At 36.0% G+C, this 22,196-nt stretch overlaps 1 protein-coding gene and 1 pseudogene across 1 annotated transcript in view; both read left to right on the top strand.

The window, feature by feature from the left end:
* FAM81B (family with sequence similarity 81 member B) overlaps positions 1-22,196 on the top strand; it is a 51,463-nt gene that overhangs the window by 19,872 nt on the left and 9,395 nt on the right. Inside the window, exons 4-7 of the mRNA XM_050794328.1 lie at positions 1,026-1,269; positions 7,331-7,449; positions 15,617-15,746; positions 17,987-18,093. Of these exons, the coding sequence (XP_050650285.1) occupies positions 1,026-1,269; positions 7,331-7,449; positions 15,617-15,746; positions 17,987-18,093 (600 nt within the window). The remainder of the gene's footprint in view (positions 1-1,025; positions 1,270-7,330; positions 7,450-15,616; positions 15,747-17,986; positions 18,094-22,196) is intronic.
* LOC126957013 (RNA transcription, translation and transport factor protein-like) lies at positions 20,424-21,587 on the top strand (annotated as a pseudogene).

Here is a 22,196-nt window from a genome sequence, read left to right as displayed (position 1 = left end):
ACTTAGGAAGTCTATCTTCTTTGACAGTCAAATCCCTAACTAAGAATATTTCATCATTCAATGAGTTTCAGAACACTGGAGGAACCTCTGTATCAGCAAGCGTCTTTGGTTCAGAATGCTGCTCAGTTTGTGGAATTCTTTTTATTCTCTGATGAAGAGTGTTTTTTGAAGGCAAGCATGGCACTATGTGTGAAGGGGCAGAAGTCATACATGATTGAATCATTTGGCAGGGGACATTTGTTGTATTTTTCACCTGTTTTTACTTCTATGATTTTCAAAACATTCAAAACATTGAGGATATATCTTTCTCGTGTAGTGCACTCAGACTCACACACTAATCTCCTTTGGAAACACCCTCACAGATACACTGCTTCACCAGGTTCTAGGTACCCCTTAATCCAGTCAAGAGATTTTAAACTTTAGGAATTTCAATGTTTGGGATTATGTCTTTTGGGTTTATGATTGGTATCATTCATGAACTATTTTCCCTATGTATGAAATTAGAATAATTCTGTTAGACAATATGAAAATGCACAATGGGAATCTCTCAGGGAGAGACATCATATGCGAGGTTTTCTAAGTATATTTGATCATAGAATTCTTTTGTGGTGGCCTATCCTCCTGACTGCTATTCCAGGACTCACACCTTGGAAAACTCTCTAACACAGTCACTTTTGTATCTTTATAGTTATAAAAACTTAATTTTTTTCTACATTAAAGTAGAATTTTAATGAGGGGTATATAAAGGCATCAGTCTTGGAAGAAGGCTTCTAATATCTTCTTTCATGAATCCCCCTACCCACTCCTAACTATCACCAATTGGCTTGAAGCATGAAAAAGTGGATCCGCTTCTTAGATGAGACCTTCACCAAACTCTTACCATGACAGGTGCTTAAAATCCTATCAAACTTCTCACAGGGTGAAAAATAAAGGATCAGAAGTGAAGATTCTAGTTCTGGTTCCTGGCTCCTCCAGCTCATTCTTGTAACGCCCCTTTTGTGTTTCCTTTTCCTTTTTCTGATCAGGAGTCATCCTTTTCTCCCCATCATTCCAAACACCCAGAGAAGTCAGCTAGAAGACAGACTGAATAACCAGGAGCGTACCATAGCTTTCCTCCTTGAACAAGCCTTCCGCATCAAGGAGGATATCTCTGCTTGTCTGCAGGGGACCCATGGCTTTCGAAAAGAGGAATCACTTGCCAGGAAGTTACTGGAAAGCCACATCCAGACCATCACCAGCATCGTCAAAAAACTCAGCCAAAACATTGAGGTAGTTCTTTTTTTTTTTTTTTTTTTTTTTAAATTTTGTTTTGTTTTTGTTTTGTATTTTGGCAGCATTGCTTGATAAAGATTATCAACCATCAGTGTCATTTTTCAAGTACAGAAATATATCACTATTCCTTAGGTTCAGATGATTACATTTTAGTGGTCTAAGAGGGAAACAGTGCAATTTTTCAGCTGCTCATTTATGCCAAAAAGGATAAGGAATTTCGATTCAAACAATATTTACTGTGTATTTATTTTGTAATAATAAAGACATTATGTCAGACATTGTGCTAAAATGCTTATGTTAGCTTAAATCTCCAAGACTCTATTAATGCAATAATTTCAAATAGAGATTTTCATAATGCACATCGGTAATGCTCCATTGTATAGCCATTGCAATCTGATGCCAGCAATTTCTCTGGCCCCATCTTCTACCCTTCTTTCCTTCACTCTGGCCACACTGGCCTCCCAGCTGTTCCTAGGACATTCCAAACACTTGTTAGCCTTGGGGCCTTTGCACTCATAATTCACTCTGGCTGAATCATCTTCCCTTGGATATTTCTATGCAATGTTCTTCATTCCTTCAGGTCTCTGTTCAAATATAACCTCATAAGAGAGGATTTGCATGACATTTTATAAAATAGCACCTCTACCCACATGGTTTCAATCTCCCTTAAAGCCTACTTTATTTTTTTGTCACATAGCACTCATTGCAAACTACCATGGTCTATATTTGATTCCTGTTTGTTTTTTCTTTCTGAGATATAATCTCTATAAAGGCAAAGAGTTTGTTTTCTTCATACTAAATCCCACCTCCCATACTAGACAACAGTGGTGTTATAGTCAGCACTCTAAATAATCCTTAAATTGACGAGTGAATAAATAAATGAATTTGAAGGCATTAAAGTAAAAATAGAGTTTCTCATCAAAAAAAGAAAATTATTTGTCTAAATCAAGATAAACATACTTGTATAAGAGGTCTTTGAGAGTTGTTAGGGTACAAATGTACATGATGAATCTGGGTTAACAACTTTCATGCAAGGGCTGTAGAGAATGCACTTTAGGAAACTGGCCCAAAACTTGTGGAGTTATCATGAGAATCGACAACAATGCTCTCTCACGATACTTGTCCTTTTCTACTATCAGAGAGAATACTGGATGTTATTAAAATTATGGGATTGACCCAGCAATTACTTCTTCATGAATTTGTACTTAAGGGCAAGGATGTTTATTAATTTATTTTTCATCTGCAGGGTTTAGCAGACCCATAATATATCTGAGTCATTGTGAAAAGTTAAAAACCCTCAGTGAACTTTTAAAAGGCACTTTATTGGTATTTAGCACATTTTGAATTGACCTCAATGCCTCAAAGGTCAATGCCAGTCTCAAAGTGATTAAAGGTATTTCCATGCATAATGAAGTATCATGAAAGTGACAAGAGGCAAGCAACCCTGTGCCTTTTGAAATGACTAGAAAATCAAGTAAGTATAGCATAGTGCTAAAACAAGATTCCAATTTAGGAGTCAAAACTTCTTGGTAATTGAAAAAGCCAATGACATTCTTAGAAACATCCACCCAGATGTACACTTTGACTTGTGCATTCAATACATATAAATTATACACCAGTAAAATGCTATTAGCAATAAGGAGAAAGTCTTTCTTTCAAATCTCTAGAAATCTTGTTGACAGTTTATTCTCCTATGATAATTGACTATCTTAGATTATCTCTCTGAAAAAAAAAGACAAATCCAAAACATTTTCCAAAAGACAAGGACAAAAACCTCAAAATACCTACGATCGTGTTAAGGGTTTGGCATATATAGGAAAATGAAAAGGACTGGACTGAGTTTGTGGAAATTGAACTAGAAAATATTTTAAAGGCTGTAGATAACATAGTTAAAATATTATGAAGAAGAAACTATTCAGCTACCTTTGGTAAATAACTATAAGCACTTTATAGAGAAATGGATGTTATTCAAGTATTTTAAAAGAAACTCACCTCATTAACCAGGTCAGCCCATTTGCAAGTTGGCTAACAAGATCAATTCAAATGTGAGCTAAAGTTTGACACAGGTCTTTAAATTAAATGAAAAAAAAATTTTTTAATCTACCACAATTGCATCAAAGTGCTTGTTTCTTTTTAAAAATCAAATGATTCCTTTTTTTAAGGAGGCAGTTGATAAAAGTTTTAGAATTAATTTATTTTTAACTCAAAGAAAATTTTATATATAGCGTTATTTTATTGTGGGTTTTCCCCTCAACTTACAAGAGCCATACTTGTTCATCATCATTATTTTGAAAGTTTAGGAAAAAAAATTTTTAAACTTGGGGAAATAATATCTCACAATTCTACCACCAAATGGTGATCTCTACAAATACCCAGATGAATCTCCCTCTAGTCTTTCCAAGTATTCCATTTAGGAGGCTGAGACTATGTTTGTAAGCATGATTTTTATTCTAACATTCACCCTAAACTCTATCATATCTCATTAAAATCTCTTTGCATGGTGCATACACCATGGTTTTCTTAGTTATTCTCCTGATGTCGAAATATCACTTTGGGTGGGGGCTGAGGCAGTAGGACCAATTGAGCCCAGGAGTTTGAGAACAGTCTGGGTAATATAGTGACACCCTGCCTCTACAAGAAAAAACTAAATAATTAGCTGGGTAGGGTAGCGCATGCCTATAGACATAGCTCCTTGGGAGGCTGAGGTGGGAGGATTACCTGAGCCCAAGAGGTGAAGGCTGCAGTGAGCCATGATCATGCCACTGCACTCCAGTCTGGGCCCTGTCTCAAAATAAAAATAATTTTAAAAAGAAATACCTTTGTGCATAAACATGTATTTGCATTTGGATTCTTTCCATAGTATCTATTCTTAGAAGTGGAATTACTAAGGTATGAATACTGTGAAAGCTCTTGGTACATGTTGCCAAATTGTTTTCCAGAAAGTTTATACTAATTTACACTTCCATTAGCATTATTTGAGTGCTTTTTTTCACTTTACCTATGCCAGAATTGAAATTTATTACTTTAATTTTTGCTAACTTCATAGAACAGAAATAAGATTTTTTTTCTTAGTGAAAGTGTTGAATCCACTTTTTTAAAGTGACTAATTAAAGTAATAATTTTGCCTGAGTTCTGTGGCTCACACTTGTGACCCCAGCAGTTTGGGGAGCTGACTTGGGAGGATTGCTTGAGGCCAAGAGTTTGAGACCAGCCTGGGCAACACAGCAAGAACACAGCAAGACTCTGTCTCTACAACAACAGCAACAACAACAAAAAATTAATAATAATAAAGTTACAGCTTCGTTTCTTCTGCTAATGATTTATGTCTTTTGTTAATTTATCTTTTGGGTTTTAGTACTTTTAAATTTTTGTTGATTTGATGAGCTCTTTTATTTTACATATTAGAAATAATAACTGGTAAATGAGAGTAAGTGTTTAACAATCAGCAATCAGTCCTTTTCTAGGAGAAAAGAAAGCCTGGTTTGTAGTATTTGCCTATTTCTATGGTGTAAATACTCCTACTATAATTTCAAACAACCAGCAAGATGACACTGTACACAAAGATCAGAAGAGATGTATACAATCCACCTTCACAGACAGATCCAGGCTGCTTGCAGTATATCACTGAGACCATTGGCAATAGTATATGATGAAAATTTTTTTTCAGTTTGCTTTTTCTATCTTAATTGTATTTACAATGTTTTTATAAGTTTTAAACAAAGGTAAATATTCAAATATTTAGCTTTGTAATTTCTCTCATTACTGTAGTCCTCCCACCTTCATCTGTGGTTTCACTTTCTGTGATTTCAAAAATTTCCAAAAATATTAAATGGAAGATTCCAGAAATGAGTAATTCATAAGTTTTCAATTGTGTGCTGTTCTGTGTAGTGGGATGAAATCTTGCACATCCTGTTTCATCCCACCCACGGTGTGAATCATCCCTTTGTCCAGCACATTCACACTGTCAACACTCCCTGCCCATTAGTCACTCAGTAGCCTGTTGGTTATCAGATCAACTTTTGAGATGAGGTATCACAGTGCTCATGTTCAGGTAACCCTTATTTTACTTAATAATGCCCCAAAGCACAAAAGTAGTGATGCTGGCAATTCCACTATAGCAAGGAGAAGCTGTAAAGAGCTTTCTTTAAGTGAGAAGGTTGAAGTTCTCAACTTAATAAGGAAAAAAAAAAATTGTATGCTGAGTTTGCTAAAATCTACGGTAAGAACAAATCTTCTATCCATGAAATTGTGACAAAGGAAAAAGAAATTCATGCTAGTTTTGCTGTCACACTTCAAGCTACAAGAGTTACAGCCACAGTGTGTATGATGTTATAGTACATTGCTATAATTATTCTATTTTTAGATATTGTTAATCTCTTACTGATAAATAACTTTATCATAGGTATGTATGTGTAGGGAGAAACTATATATATAGGGTTCAGTACTATCTGAGGTTTTGGGCATCCTCTGGGGGTCTTAGAACGTATCCCCCTTGGATAAGAGGGGACTACTATACTTCTCAGACTAGAAAGTTCCAAAATAATCTCCTCTATTATCTGTGACTTTTATGGTTTAATTTAAAAAATATTTTAGATTTATTTTTTTCTGAAATCTATAATGATATATGACTTGAGGTAAGGATCTAAATTAATAATTTTCTGAGTAATTAGAGACCCCAACCCACTTGTGAAATTACTCCTCCATTGATCTGTGCGTTGCATATAGAGCATATTCCTTTCTTACACTTGCCAAGGTCTTCATGACATCACAGGTAGCTATGTACCTTTACTACACTGATTTACTTATCCTTATTTTAGAAAATATTTTAGTATATAGTAGAATAAGTTTCCTTTCATCACTAACTTTACCAAAACAGAAAACAAAATACCTGCATACATGCAAAAAGACAAAAACCAAACTCTAGTTAGTGTTGTTGACACTTTTACATCTTCAATTAAGGCTTTATTTGCCCTTGGGTTGTCTCAATCCCAGTTAAAAAATGAGCAAGAGTCTGTCTGTGGTCTTTGAAATTCCTATAATTTATTTGCTATAAAAATTCTTTCTTTCCTAGTAAAATTCATAGCCATAGTTTAAACATAATTTAGGACTTTGTCAAATATAATACTTAAACTGAAATGTCTCCCCAAGTAACAGATTTGTGTTTTCCAAAGGCCTACACAGAACTCTCACTTTTTTCCTTAGTAAATACCAATTTCTTATATGTCTTCACTTTACATTGGAATTTATTTGAATGTCAAGTATAATACAATTTTTTTCTATGGACAAGCAGAATTTTTTTTATTTTTTTAAATCAATACTTATAAATAGGTACAAAAAATTAAAATCCATGGTTCTTGGGACCAATAGCCTGGTGGTACAAGAAAGTCAGTTCTATTTCCAGAACACCAAAACACAATAAAGACATGACTAACAATATTCATGGACAAAATCTGGACACGAATGAGCCAGAAATCTCTCATATTCTCTAAGTAATCTAGTTAAACTCTTTTGCATTGTGTATTAAACAGGTTGATTCAGATTTGCTTGCACTATGTTAACTTCACTGTGGTTCTGGTTCAATCCATAAAAAATCTTGCCTGATGCCATATTGAAAAAAATCCTTTTTCAAACTTATGGCACCAATCGTGAAATGCATTTTTGTGAAAAGCTTTTATGTTGGTGATGGCCAATGGCAACCCATGACCATATCAACACAATAAATATGTTCTGTTTGGTCCATATATGGTTTGTAAAAGATCTTGAATAATATGCCAATATTGTTAATTTGAGCAATTTCATATAAAATCTGGATTTCTAGCTTTCTTTAAAACACTATTGAGATATCTTTCCCACCTGGCAATAATCAGCTAGAATCAAACCACTGCTGTCCCTCAGATAAATTAGCAGAGATCAATTCTCTCTGAGCTAGGACTCTCTCACTCATTTACACCATCAGCCTAACTACAAAATGCATTCAATTAGGTAACCCCTGCTTTAAATGATGTTTCCTTATCATGTGTGATGGGAAATTAATGGGAAATTTGACTCAAAATTACAGATTTTAGAAGACCAAATAAGAGCTCGAGATCAGGCGGCCACAGGAACTAACTTTGCAGTGCAGGAGATAAACATGAAACACCTACAAGGAGTTGGAGATCTTCGAGGAAGAGTAGCCAGGTGAGAAGCAGCATATTGACTAATGTTTAATGGTCAATTCTTGGCCAGTGAATTCTCATTCCCAAACAAGTTCCATGCTGTAGAAAAAAGATATTGTCTACACATTAAGCTAAACTAATGAGATGGCAGTTGAGAAAGTGTACCATAGAACTTTGAATGCTTCACACTACCTGTGAGATTCAAAGTTTCTGTAAAGACCCCTTACACAGCCGGGCGCGGTGGCTCACGCCTGTAATCCCAGCACTTTGGGAGGCCGAGGCGGGCGGATCACAAGGTCAGGAGATCGAGACCACAGTGAAACCCCGTCTCTACTAAAAATACAAAAAATTAGCCGGGCGCGGTTGTGGGCGCCTGTAGTCCCAGCTACTCGGGAGGCTGAGGCAGGAGAATGGCGTGAACCTGGGAGGCGGAGCTTGCAGTGAGCCGAGATCGCGCCACTGCACTCCAGCCTGGGCGACAGAGCCAGACTCCGTCTCAAAAAAAAAAAAAAAAAAAAAAAAAAAAAGACCCCTTACACAGTTTGGTACCGATGGAAGTGACCAGAGTTCTGTCTTTACGGCCTCAACTGTCCAAATGCCAACATCCATACATAGACACACCTTCATAACCATGTACGAAATCCCCATATATGTCAAATGCTAATGAGTGAAACTTTTAAAATATACAAGGATTATAATAGTCTGACGGGATTTACTGCCAAATGGATAAAGTTTTGAATAACATCTTTTGTACAGGATTTCTAAATCAAAAGAATTGATGGTATGCAGTTCAGCAAATATGTGTAGGTATTGAGAATGGCAGGACCACTCTGGTGGACACGTCAAAGATGACTTGTGAATGGGTGACTGTGGACACCTTTCCATCTCTACATCTTTTGCCAGTACCTCATTCCTCTCTCCTGTAACACTGCTGTCTCCATCTGGTTAATCCTCTTGGAATTAGATAATTACTACCTAAGACAAAGCTCTCCTAGAGTATTTACCCATTTAATTCAACAAAAATGTATTAAGCACTCATCTTATGCCAGGCCATGTGTTAGAATTCAGCAACATGTTCTCCTTTCTATAGCTGTTCACAGTCTACCAAGGAAAACAAGCTGTATCAATAACTCATGAAGTGAATGCTATACTAAAAGTCTGGGAGGCTATGGAAATGTCCAAATCAGACCCATGCAGAAGAGAGGCTTCCCAGGGGAGGTGACACTTGAGCTGAGTTTTGAAGGATTTATAACAGTTAACTAGATAAGGAAAAGTGAGAAAGACACTTTACCTGGAAGAATAATATATGCAAAAGAACTGAGGGAAGGATCCTGTGACATGTTCATGGGCCTACCTGGGAGAATGGCATTTTGGAGCAGGCATTTTGAGAAAGTTGGGACATGAAGCCAGAGAAGCAGTCCAGACCTGGAAGATGAGGGGTCTTGTAGGCTAAGGTAAAGAGTTGGCACTTTACGTAGAAGGTTATAAATGACCATGGAGGAATTTTAAGTAGGGGGTGGCATATCATGTTTTGTGACATTCTAGTTGTAGCTGAATTGGTAGGATACAAAAGAGGATGTGGAGATCAGAGGAAGGCTGTTGTACCAATCCAGGTGAGAAGTGGCAGGGCCTAAACCAAGGCACTAGCCATGAAAGCCCAGAGCAGACGACAGACAACACAGACATTAAGGAAATAGAATCTACAGGATTAGTGCATGAATAAACATGGAGGATGAATTAAGCAGTGAGAGGTCAAGGATAATGACCAAAGTTTCTGGGCTTGGAGACTGGTTGAATACTCATGTTATTCCACAGAGAAGGAAATATGAAATAAGGAGCAATTATAACAAGGAAGGGGAAAGAGAAACAGGAAGTAATAAAGTGTTTGGTTTCCACCATGTTGTGTATGAGACACCATCAGGATATTAACTGGAATGGGCATGGAGCTCAAAGGGGAGGAAGGGAGGAGGTGTCAAGGATGCCCAGGTTTCTGGTTGGCCCACAACATAAATGACTTAGTAGCTTTGGGAAAGACTTTGTAGTTCTGGAGTGTGGCTTCATTCTTGTTAAAAATAAAAGATGCTGTCTAGGAAATAATACGTATGTTTGAAAAACTCTCATCAAAGAAAAAAATAACTGCTGGTCAGTCCAGAGAGTAAAGAGGGGAATTTATGTTGTATATGAATATATAAATAAAATATATGTAGAAATATTTATTTCATTATTTAATATTTGATCAATACCAAAGAAGTTTTATAATATTTGGGTAAGTTACAAAACAAGATAACAAGACAAATATCAGCAAACCCATAACCCTATTTAGGTGTGCCAAGATTTTGCAAAGAAGATAAAACCAAACATGGTCTCTTTGTTTCTTTTTTGAGACAGAGTCTCACTCTGTCACCCAGGCTGGAGTGCAGTGGTGCAGTCTTGGCTCACTGTAACCTTGTCCTCCCAGGTTCAAACAATCATCATGCCTCAGCCTCATGAGTACCTGGGATTACACGTGTATGCCACCATGACTGGCTAATTTCAAACATGTTTTAAATGAAATATAATTCAGTTAAATTTGGTGGTATGCTGACGACACTCCTACCAACTATTTCTTCCTGCAAACCACTTACAAACCAATTATTTTATTTTTGTAAACCCTGTTCTATTTACAAGACAAAAGAGCAAATGGATCTCAAAGAAACAAAGAGATCAATGAAATTACATCAAGATGTGCAATTCTTTTTGCTCTGCTAGCTTTTTGCTTACCTTCCCCTTCAATCATAAGCAGTGATTTTAGTACAAGGTCTTATTTTTCCTTGAAATGTCTCCCTTTTATGGAAAATTTCTAAAATCTATTTGGCAATCTGAGACAGAATTTGGCTAAGAGCCATGAGACTTAAATTCACCCTCCTCCTGTTCCTTTTCTGTGCCTTTGCCAGGCAAATGACTAATGGACAAGCTAAGGCAGATTGATTACTGTCTTTCCACATAGAGGGACCTCTATTCCAATTAGCATTTTGGCATAAGTAAAATTAAGTTGGTTGTTTTAACATAATTGCTAGCAAACATTTTACTGCTTCATAAATCAGTCTCAACATTTAATAACTACAATGAGATTTGAATTTTACACTTTATTTCCCATGGCAATACATTGCTGTTTAAAAGTAAGTCCTCCCAATGAGACGAGGTTCTCAAAGTTGCCAGCCTGCTTTTGACACCCTGTCCTTTATTTAATAGACTAGAGGCTTGGGTGTGTCATCAGAGAGAGAGGACATATCCCCTTAGAGATTCAGATGAAGTGCAAAAAAGGAAAAGGCGAGCATGCGAAGGGCACCCTAGGGATGCATATGACTTACCATCCGTAGCAGCAGTCTGAGGTCAACTTTCTAGCCCCATTTGGCTCTTTAGGATTCCAGAACAAACCTACATGTGGGGGGAAAAATATATATAAATTTTGTTGATTTGTGATTAAATGCAAAATCATGTTCTTTAAAGAAACATATAGTGTGTGGATATTATCGACTTTTGACCACTTAAGAGGAAACAGTCTTGGTTACAGAGGGCAGAATAAAGACCTTTTATTCCACTCCTCTTACTTGAGGCAGCTCAATGCCAGTGAAAAAGAAAAAGGAGGAAAACAAAAACTCCATCTTTAATATAATAAGGAAGTTGCTGTAGCTAGTAACCACAAACAGAACACACTTACCAAATATTGTGACATTTGGACTGATACAGTCCTTCTCAGGTTTTAAACATAATGATTTCCCACTAGTCAACAGTCATCATTTTGAGAGACATTGGCAAAATGGAATCAAGCAGCATTACGTAGAGGCTCGGGTGGGTCATCGGAGAAAGACGACATGTCCCCTTAGAGATTCAGGTCAGCAACACTGAACAGCTGGGAGGTATAGCCAAAGATGCAACCATGTTCTTTATCATTCCTATCATCTAGGACCTCCCTCCTTGCCCACTTATACCTGAGAGAAACTGGCTGAAGTGCAACAGGCTGAGGAAGGAGAGAGATTTGATACTGCAAGCCTGAATAGAGGATGCGATCTACCTGCCACCAAACACACTCACTGATCCTCTGCAGGTAGCAGAAACATTCAAAGACATAATAGTGATTGTTGGAATGCAGTCATGCATATGAATCACCTCCACTATCATCCCCAGATAGGCAGAAGACAGATAGATAGATGACAGACAGACAGATAATAGATACACAAAAACGTAAGCAAAAGACTAGTGAATATACTTCATGAAGGAACTACCCAGAAAAGTATAGGAAGAATTCAAACCAAAAGTTCTCCCGGTTTCAAAGAAATTAAGAATGAAAGACAAAGAATTTTATTTGTTTAAAAAAAGGTTACTTTTGAACAGTCACGTGTAATTTGGCCCTTCCAAAAGCCCCACTGAATCTATAGTAGAAAGGTTTTTTCTTTTAAAATATGAACCCATAGGGACTGGGGATATCAGCATAGAAGTCTTGGAACTTAGAAAGCAGATGGAAACATGAAAACTGCCTTAGCAGAATGAAGGCCAATTTTAAAGTTGTAGGATAAGCTGAGAACAACTTAACTTTATGCAACAGAATTCTCAAAAGGCTTCAGGCCCTTGCCACTAGGGAGAGGAACTGAGAGAGGCAGCGAGAGGAAGGGTCAGAAACCACTGTCGTTTATTATCAACTTGTTATTATTAACTTTCAAATTACAGGCATCTTTTACTTCGATAAAATAAATAATAATTTTCAAAGTAAGGTATAAAAAGGTTTCCCTCCAAAAGAGACTATCAGATAACAAAAGGAGATAGATAAACTGAATTGCTCAGGGATAGGAAAAAGAAAAAGTCAAGATATTATGAAGATTAATCTACCTTAGAAACTCCTAAAATAGAACAAATGCAACCAAAAATAATGAGTTATAGAAAGTAAAAACATGAGTAAACCACACTAAATGAAAAGAGATACTTTTCAATATAAAAATTATTGTAGAAAAATTGTCATATGACAGACAAGGAAAACTCATCCGACATAGAACTAATAGAAGGCCCTAAAGAAGAAACAGAACAAATTCTTCAAAAAAAAATCCTGCATATAAGAGAAGAAAGCATTCTTGAAATACAGATTTGAATCTATAGATTAAAAGGAAACACTGTAACCCTGGAAAAAATGATATAAGAACAATGAAACCAAGATATCCTGGTTGAAGTTGCTGAACAGCAAGGATAAAGACTCACAGAGCATCCAGGTAGTCAAAGCAAGTCTCATAAAAAAGGAAAGAAATGTCATCACCTCAGACTTCTCCACCTCAACCAATGCTAGAAAAGAATGGATTGATGTTTGTCATGTTCTGAAAGAAAGAAAAATATGTTATCTCAACTAAGTTACCTTTCAATCACAAGAGAAGTCAGGCATTCTCAAGCACTCAATAACTTGAGAATTCTAGCACTCCTGAGCCCTGATTTTAAAATCTGGATGACAAACTCTGGCCAACCATGGAATAAATCAAAATAAGGATCTTAGAAAAGAAATCACGGTTTGAAAGGATGATCAATGAACGTCTAATCTACATATAAAGTGAACATTAAATAACCATAGGCATTCTAGTGACAGAACACAGTGCAAATGTCATAAAACTTTACATTTTTAAATTAGCAAGTTATTTTTTTAATGTTGAAGGCACAAGTATATAAACTTATTTATTTTCTCATTTTTTGGCATATGGTCAACGATAATATCTAAAGTTAGTAATATCTAAAGTTGGTATTGAGATGGTAGCTGTGACAAGTATAACAATTCCAATCTATGATAGCTTTTTATAGCTTCTTTTTTTAGAAAAGAAATCTCTCTCATAGTGAAGAAATACATATCTGAAACTCAGTGGTTTCTTCATTTCTCGCTACAATTACCTTTTCTTAGGTTAAAGTAAAATTAAATGTAATATTTTAAAGTTGATGCATGTAATATAATCCCAGTGTTCTAAATTATGTTTCTTCCTTCCTATCTCTATGTGTGTGTATATATATATCTATAAGAACACATACATTTTAAGTATATATGTATAATGATGAACAGAATGATAATCAAATATTCATAATGTTACTTTTTAAGCAGGATTTGGGAAGATGTTAACCTTTGTTTTTTAGGCATGATATGAAATTTTTTGTAACAGTCATGTACTATTTTAACAGAAACAATAAAATCATTCTAAAGAAGGAGTAGGCAGAGGAACTCCTTTTGGAATATAGAGTGCAGCTTTGAAAAGCTATGAATCAATCCTTGACTTCAACATGTGGGATTAGGCTAGTGGGTGGTGGTTAGGGGAGGTGAGAATGAATAGGCGGCAACTCTCGAGATGAGTAAATAAATCCTAGCTGCTAATCTTATGTGGGTGCTCCCCCTGTGTCAGGCACTGGCTATATGCTTTGCATGCATCGCCTCCTTCCATCCCTAAATAACCTACAAAGTAACACTATTCAGGACAGCCACTTACAGTTTTGAAGGCTGAGCACTCCAGGAGACACTATTTGCATTGTCAACCATGTGTTTCTGGCACCCCCGGAGTTGTGTGGTAGACAAGTTGTGCAACTGTATGCAGTGACCATGGCATCATTACCCCTTTGTTTCAGATGAGGAAAACTGAAACCCATAGGCATTAAGAAGCTTGTCCCAGATCATAAACCTAGGAAGTAGCAGAAGCATGGTCTATCTGACACCAGAAACCACATTTTTAACCAGTGGCCTCCACTGCACAGACCCTGCTGTCCCTGAAGGTGGGAAACAAGAGAAGGATGGAAGGGAGATGGCAGGAAGTAGTGGTAGCAGCAGCCGCCACTCCTGAGTAGTTTTGGGGGCTTTTAATACGGACTCAAATCAGGACATTCTAACTAACCAACAATAGAGGTGCCATTCTGACAATGACAGTTCATATATGCAAAGGTGCAAAACATCTTTTGATCAGGAATGTTGTGCCTACCATCCTGCTCCCATTCTTGATCAGACTAATTCCTAGTTTTTTCTCCCAGCAGCCTCTTCGCCTCCACTACAGTCATCTTTAAGGGTGATACTAAAGGGATACCTTCAGGATCTTTTTAAAGAAATGCTCAGGCAAAATTGCCGTCTTAACTCACTTTTGCCTCAAATCTTTTGCACCAAAAACTTTAAGGAAAAAAGATTCATTCTGGGATCCTAAAAATGTTGAAGTCATAAAGCAAACAATATTTATATCACTTAGCATAATAATATGAAAATGTATTTCCTAATTAATATTATTTGATGACAGTCAAAACAGTTATTTTATAAAATGACAAATATCAAAATAATCCTGATAACTCAGATATACAAAAGATAAAGTCGTTCAGTGCTCTTCAACCTATCCTTCATGCATATGTGAAAATATACAGAAACTGACCATTTACACTGTACAACCTGCTCTCTCCCAAGAGAGTCAAGGGTAATGGCTGTGAGGGTGTGGTTCTGTGTGTTATCTTCCCTAACATACTGGGAAGATAATCTTCAGCTCACCTTACTAGCTCCTTCTGACCAGAATTCCTTCCGTAAATTATCACATTCAACTTTATGGACCAAAGCTTCATTCATATGTTAGTGCGAATTGGTTTTGTCTTAACATGGCAATGCCTGACTGAGACCATTCAAGGAACAGGAGTTTTGTTTGAGGCTAAAAGGGTGAGGAATTGGAGAAGATGGATTGGAAGATTTTGGGTTGCTGGGACACCTTTTCTTGCCAAAGGAGAATTGACAGTCCGGGGGCCAAGAAAAGCGGATAAAGAGAGGAAAATGGATTTAGAACATGATATAAAAGTGGAACAAATTTTAATTTTGCCTAACCATAGGCAGCAGCCTGTATTTCCAAAACATCAAAATTTGCTATAACTCTCTATGACTAAGTTAATATCAAGCTGAAAATGTAAAATTTCCCTCAATTTACCACAATATCCCCATCTAAACTATTTCAAGTTGGTGCTCTAGTTTGAGCCAATGCATTCAACCTGGTTTCTCTCTCATCAGAAAGAGAAGAGAAAAATGAAGAGATTCCTGAATACACTCCAGTATCTACCAACTCATTCTTCAAATGACTTCAGAACTTTGGCCATCAAATGAATGTGCAGGTGTCTACTCTAGTATTACAAATATTATAAAGATATTGATCTCACACCAATTTCCATCTTGCCATTAGATGTGATTCAAGCATCGTGAAGCTTTCTGGAGACATTCACTTCTTCAGGCAAGAGTACCGGCAAATTGAGAAAGCCATTCAAGAATTCATGCCCGCCCTGGAAACCCTTTCCAAGAATTTGGACATGAAGGTAACTGAAAATAGATGGGACTCATATTATGTGTTACTGCCAGAAGTAAGATCATTATAGCTTATCAAAATGCCCAATCAGGTGGTAATTTTTTAAGAGAACTCTTTTCTTCCAAAGGGTGTACTTCTGACAACTCACTCATGTACACCGTGGGAACAGTCAATTCAATCAACAAATGTTTAATGAATTGTCTGCTGTGTTCCAACACAGTCATCTACTCTAAGCATACACTGCTTGAGTCCACCATTGCTGTTATTGTTTTACTCTCTGGAAGTAGTAAAACGATTTTTACTCAAAGACTATGGAACCAAGGAATATAAACAAAAGAATTTCCTATGGAAGCTATTATTATTAAAAGTCCAACATAAATGTGAATTGTTCATGTTACATCCCTGCTTAAAGCCCTGCAATGGGTTGTATCTCTTACAAAATGACATGTAAGTCCTTTGGTTGGTCTGGATTTTAAAGGCCATCTCTAGACTGTGCTCCCTGACTCACCCTTTATGTCCAGTGATGCTGAGCTCCCTGTAGGTAGGTCCCCACTCACACCAAGATATTACACATCTTCCCCTAGTTTGTGCTCTTTTCTGCCTGAAGTGTCTCTTTTTCATCTTCCCAGTCAACGGTTTCACTAAAGTGCAGCCCAATGCCAAGTTTTCTGTGTTCCACTTTGTCACATATCTTATGCAAAACAATCACTTCTCTTCTCCTCTGAAGTCATCTGGGCAGAGCAAAGTAGAAATCCTCTGGAAATTGGGAATATGAAAGTTTGGCATTTGATTATTTGTTGGTGGGAGCCAGTTAGTCCAGAGCAGGTGTTACTGAGCACATAGTTTCCTCTAGTCTCATCTGTCATCTGGCTTTCCTTATCTACCTCTTACCCATCTTATTAGGCCCAATAATTTTTAAACTCTCTTTGTTTTTCAAGGTACTCAATCATATCAACAACATATTGAAAAAAAAAGAATGCTGTTTCCAAGTTACATGGTTTGGTATATAAATCTATTAAATACATTTATAGTTTTTATATTTTCCTGTATCATTATTTATATTTTACTTACTTGACCAGTAAAGAGTCAAGAAAAGTCATTTAAAATCACTAATGTATTGTTACTTTTTTGCTCAATATATAAATATTCACAGCTCTCTATTTTCACAATGAGTTTTACTCTTCATTTATAAAGATGACCATCTTTGTCCCATTTTTAAATGTGTTTTGCTTTAAGTGATATTTTACCTAATGTTAATATTGCTCTGCTGCTTTCTTTTCCTTTGCCTTTACCTATAATTTCTCTTTATAATAAATTGCCTATTATTTTATTTCAAACATTTCCATCTTTAGCCTGTTTTAAGTGTATCTTTCTCCTGTAAATAGCCACTCAAGGACTGTTGGTTGCCCACCCAACACTTAACTATTCAAATCCTTCCGTTACTCCCCTCTTTCTTTCATAAGAACTTATTTTATTAAATGCCCATTCTCCTCCATATGACCACCTTTATTAGCAGATGAATTCTGTTTGACCAAAGCCAATCATGTAGTTTCATTCTCCTTAGAAGTACTACTTTAGGCATGATTATGGATTGCAATTCTGCATCTATTTTTTAATCCAGTTCTTTTACATAAAGGAACTTTCTCAATGTTTCTGGCAATTTGGAAGGTGCTCTAATCTTAAATTCTAAAACTAGAATTTGTTTTTCTCCTATCCTTAAATGCCCTAAGTCATTTCACTTGGGATTCATTTGTGTTCATGTCAGAATACTATCTGGAAATCTTGGGCCAGTCATGTGTGTTTTCCTCAGAGCCTGATTGTGTATTTAAACATTTATTCAATACGTATTTGTTGATCATTTACCATTGATCACCTAATGTGCACTGAGGATATGGTGGCAGTAGCATAACATATCTTGTATTGTAACTGGAGAGACAATAGAGAAGTAGAGATATAATCAAATTAACAGATTAATAAACAAACTAATGGAAATAGCATGTTTTTGCTATATCATTAGATGGCCTATGATCAAAAAGAATATTCTACACAACAGAATGGAACACTCCCTATTATTCTTTCCTTGAAGATAGCATAACTATAATACTCATTTGAACACAAGGCATTTTCAAATGCAATCATGCTTTACGTTCAAATCTGTTTCCCGGCTCCTGAAAGGAATAAAGTATATTAATGTGAATGCTGGTGGTTTTGTTCATATGCACACAAAAAACCCTCTTGTACTTTGACTAGGTGATGCAGCTCTTAGGAAAGATAGAGACTGCCAGTTCTGAGCAAACCTCAAAGTTAAAGATGGTCCAGGGGGATTATCGCCACGAAATGAACCTTTTGGAATTCAAGTAAGTGAATAGAAGATTTTTAATTCTGTTAAGTGCATTCCAAAGAGTTTTGACTAATGAAGCATTAGCATGAAATAAAAACCTATCCCAGGAATTTGAACCTGGCCAAGAAATAAAGCAGTGAACTAACACAGAGAATATTCTACACTAAAGTAATTTATACATTATTTATAATAAAAGAATTATGAAGATTAATCTTGTCATTCACTTTGATTGCACAATGTCTCAACTGAATTGACACAATCATTTTTGCCCTTCCTGTAATTTTTACTTATTATCAATTTTATATTAAAATGTCTCAAAGTAAAGCACTATGGAAAATTATTTCTTTTCTCAAGATTATCAAATATTTTTAAAAATGATTTTGATACAAGCTTTTCCTTTAAGATTCTTTCTAAGGTCCTCTATTTACTCCTTTACATTATTTCTTTTTAAGACTGGTCTCTACCCCATCTTAAACTGAATTTTTTCCTCCACTCAATGGAGAAAGCAGTAAAGGAGACAGGGCTCTACAAATGTTCAAATTACTGGCTTCCTTATTATCAAATCTCTCTTTTTTTAAAAAAAAAAAAAAAAAAAAGATCATCATTTCCCAGGGTCGTGGTGCAGGCAGAGGGAAATTCTAGTCACTTGGATACTATCTACTGTCCCTTACACTCTTATTCTTTTTCCTCTATGTCTCATGCCATTTGGGTTTAATGCCTTGGTCAAATCCAGTATCCTGATAATACTCTACTTTCTCTATTTTTTTCCCGTCTGTACTATATTTTATTAAATCTAAGTGCCACTGAATATAACATGCACCATTATAATTTTGTACCTGTAAGACATGAAGCTAACAATTAAACCACAGCATATCATCATTTTAAGATAGCTCTTGATTTTGGAGATGCTAAAATGTGAAATATGTGTGTCTTATAAGTTGATGTAAAACAATTGTCCTCACTAAAATTTGGAGTAGTTGTCGAGTAAACAGAAAATACCCATGTTCTTCATATTCTAAGAAAGCATTCCTACTTTCTTAAATTCTAGCACAATGAGGGTATTTGGTGAATAGCTGTGTGATACTAGATCTAATACCTTTAGCTTGGAATTAAGACAAAGAAAACTGTCCAAAGGAAAAGTAGAAAAGTAATCTGTTTCTAGATATACAGAATAAGAATTGATTGTATAGGGAAGGGATGGGATTTATAAACTGAAATGGGATGAGGTATATTAACAAGTGAAAAACAGAGAAAAAGGAAATGTTTGAGATCCAGGGCTAACTGCTTCATTACTGATGATGCTTATTTTTTCTGTTTGGTACTGTGGGAATTTGGCTTATGGAAAGTCATCTGAGTAGTTAAATCTGAATCTGGACACTTTTATAACAGTGTAAACTTGAATCTTTTTCTCACTTTAAGTAGTGAAGTCTTAACATTTCAGTAGTATTACAGTAGGTGACAGTGAATCTATAAAGCACGCTTTTCCCCAGGCAAATAATTCTAATAATTCATTTTTACACAACTGACTTTTATATTTAAATTTTCTCCGGTTTTAAAAATTAAAAATATGCATTAATTGTAAAAACAACAACAACAACAGTGAAAAAAGAGGTCAGCATATCAGCCTTCTGTTGTAATCAATACCAGGGATGTAGCCATCCTCAATTTCCTGCTTGTTAATATAAATATATAATAGAAAGGATATGTATGCATTACATGTATAGAGGAAGCATGGGTTTTAAAAATAATTTCTATACATATTACTCAATTCTTTGATTTTTCTAGTACATACTGGATATCTCTCCAGATCAGTAAATATTCTAACATTTTTATAGCTGTACAATCTTTTAACTTATATATGTGCCATAATTAATTCAACCATTTATCTTATTGCTGAATGGATTATGTTTAGTTTATGATCATCACAAAAAAAAATGTAGTATGTGTATATCCTTAGATATCCTTAAATACTGGCACTTTTATTTTCTATAGGCAAGCTTGCTAGGTTAAAGAATATATATATATAGATATATATATATATTTTTTTTTAATTTCATAAATTTCTTTTTTAAAATGTTGTAGGGTTTTACACTTCCACCAGCAATGTATGAGAAGACCTTTCTCTACATTTTAACCAATGATGAATGTGTTCTCTTTTTAATACTGGCCAAAGGATGAAAAAAGCATCTGTTTTAATTTGCATTCCCTTTTACTATTTGAATTTTCTGTGAATTGCCCATTATTATTTATCAAATTTTGTATTGGGATTTTTGTCATTTTCTTATCAATGTGTAGGATTCTTTCACATTAGAGATATTAACCATTTGACTGAGATATGTATTGAAAATGTATTTTGCTCAAAGAGAAAGTAAGACAGGGTTTTTTTGTTTTTGTTTTTGTTTTTTCCAGAGCACTTCTGTTTCAATCTAGTGTACTGGATTTAGTTTTTAACAAGGTTAACTTTGAACAAAAATAAGAATAAGTAGTTCTACTACTTAAAAAAAAAAGTAAATTGTCGCTAATGTTAGGATTTTGAGGTACATATAAATTTAAAAATAAAGTAGATAATGTGTAGAATTTGCTTTTTTTTAAGAACGAAATTTCTCTGAATAAAGAGATTAACTTTTAAATAAAAGTGTTTTAATAACATTAAAGGTTAAGTTTAGTCAGGCACGGTGGCACACACCTGTAGTCCCAGCTACCCAGGAGGCTGAGGCAAGGAGGATCACTTAAGCCCAGGAGTTTGGGTCACGATGAGCTATCATTACACCACTGCATGCCAGTCTGGATGACAGAGCAAGACCCGGTCTCTAAAAAAGTCTTTTAGCAAGGTTAAGGTTAACCTTTGTTTGGCTTGAAGACCAGAAAGTTAGACACTACAAGATTGAAGACAGGTAATTTAAGGAACATCCACAGCAGTGACTGGCCCAAGTTCTTTGAAAAGTGTCTCAGAGATGTTGACTGTCCTTTCAAGATTCAAGATCAACAAGAAGCTATTGACTGGTTTCTCTAGCTGTTAGGCTTGAATATGGAGATAATGCTGAAAAATACAAGGACTTACTACCTGATTATGCAAAAACTGCTGACAATGCCTAAAAATGCAGAACCGTTGATCAATTTGGACGTAAATAATCCTGATGTTAAGGCTGGTGTGAAGGCTAACCTGCTTCAGATTCAATGTCATGACGATTACCTGGCAATGCCTGAGGCAATTCGAATTTTGGCCCAGGAGCACCTGACACAGGGTGCAGTTGCTAAGGCAAATCAAACAAAAGAGGGTTTGCCTGTTGCTTTAGACAAAATATTATTGGTTTTGATGCAGGAGATGCAGTTCTTAATGCAGCTGCTCAAATTCTGCAATTGCTGCATATAAAAGAGCTCAGAGAGCTACAGACAAAAATTAATGAAGCCATAGTAGCTGTTCAGACAATTATTGCTGATCCAAGGACAGACCACAGATTGGGAGACGTTGGAAGATGAACACTTTAGGACTTCAGCTTCTCACCTATTTAGTACAACTGGGAACCATGTACACTTCTGGCATGTTTGGAAATCAAACGTCACATTTTTGGGGGAGGAATCCCAGAAAAGTGACTATGTTCTAGTGCTTTTTTCTCTAATAAAGTTTAGGAAAGTAGGAAAAAAAAGAGCAGAGCTGCTGCAGGCCGGGTCCACCTTCACTCAGGGTACCTCTGTGGTTACCAGATGTCAATCATGGAAAATGACCCAGGTACCTTGAGGGTGGGAAAGAAGAAAAGAGCAATACTGAAAAGGTTTCCCCGTGCCACACCTACTCGCAGGTGTCTTGACAAGGAATCTAGGAGCAAATGCCTTCAAAATGCCGAGGTAATTCCATCTCCACCACCATCCTCATTAGTAAATTGAAATCCAAGATGATGGCTTTCGTGTCACCTCACTTGCCAAGATACAATTAAAACCTGTTAAGGCAGGTTGTCAAAATGATACCAGTGGCCAAAACATACAAAGAACCTTGGCTTCCATAGCCACCATTCCTGGCGGCTGAGCACCAGAAACAGCAGCTGAGACGCCTCAAAGTTGACATGCGCATTTTTCAAAATTAAAACTATGCATCTGGCTGGGCTTGATGGCTCATACCTG

The sequence above is a fragment of the Macaca thibetana genome, chromosome 6 (assembly GCF_024542745.1).
Source record: "Macaca thibetana thibetana isolate TM-01 chromosome 6, ASM2454274v1, whole genome shotgun sequence".
Lineage (NCBI taxonomy): Eukaryota > Metazoa > Chordata > Mammalia > Primates > Cercopithecidae > Macaca > Macaca thibetana.
Note: the sequence above shows the minus strand (reverse complement) of the source record. Positions and strands in the feature narration are given on the sequence as shown.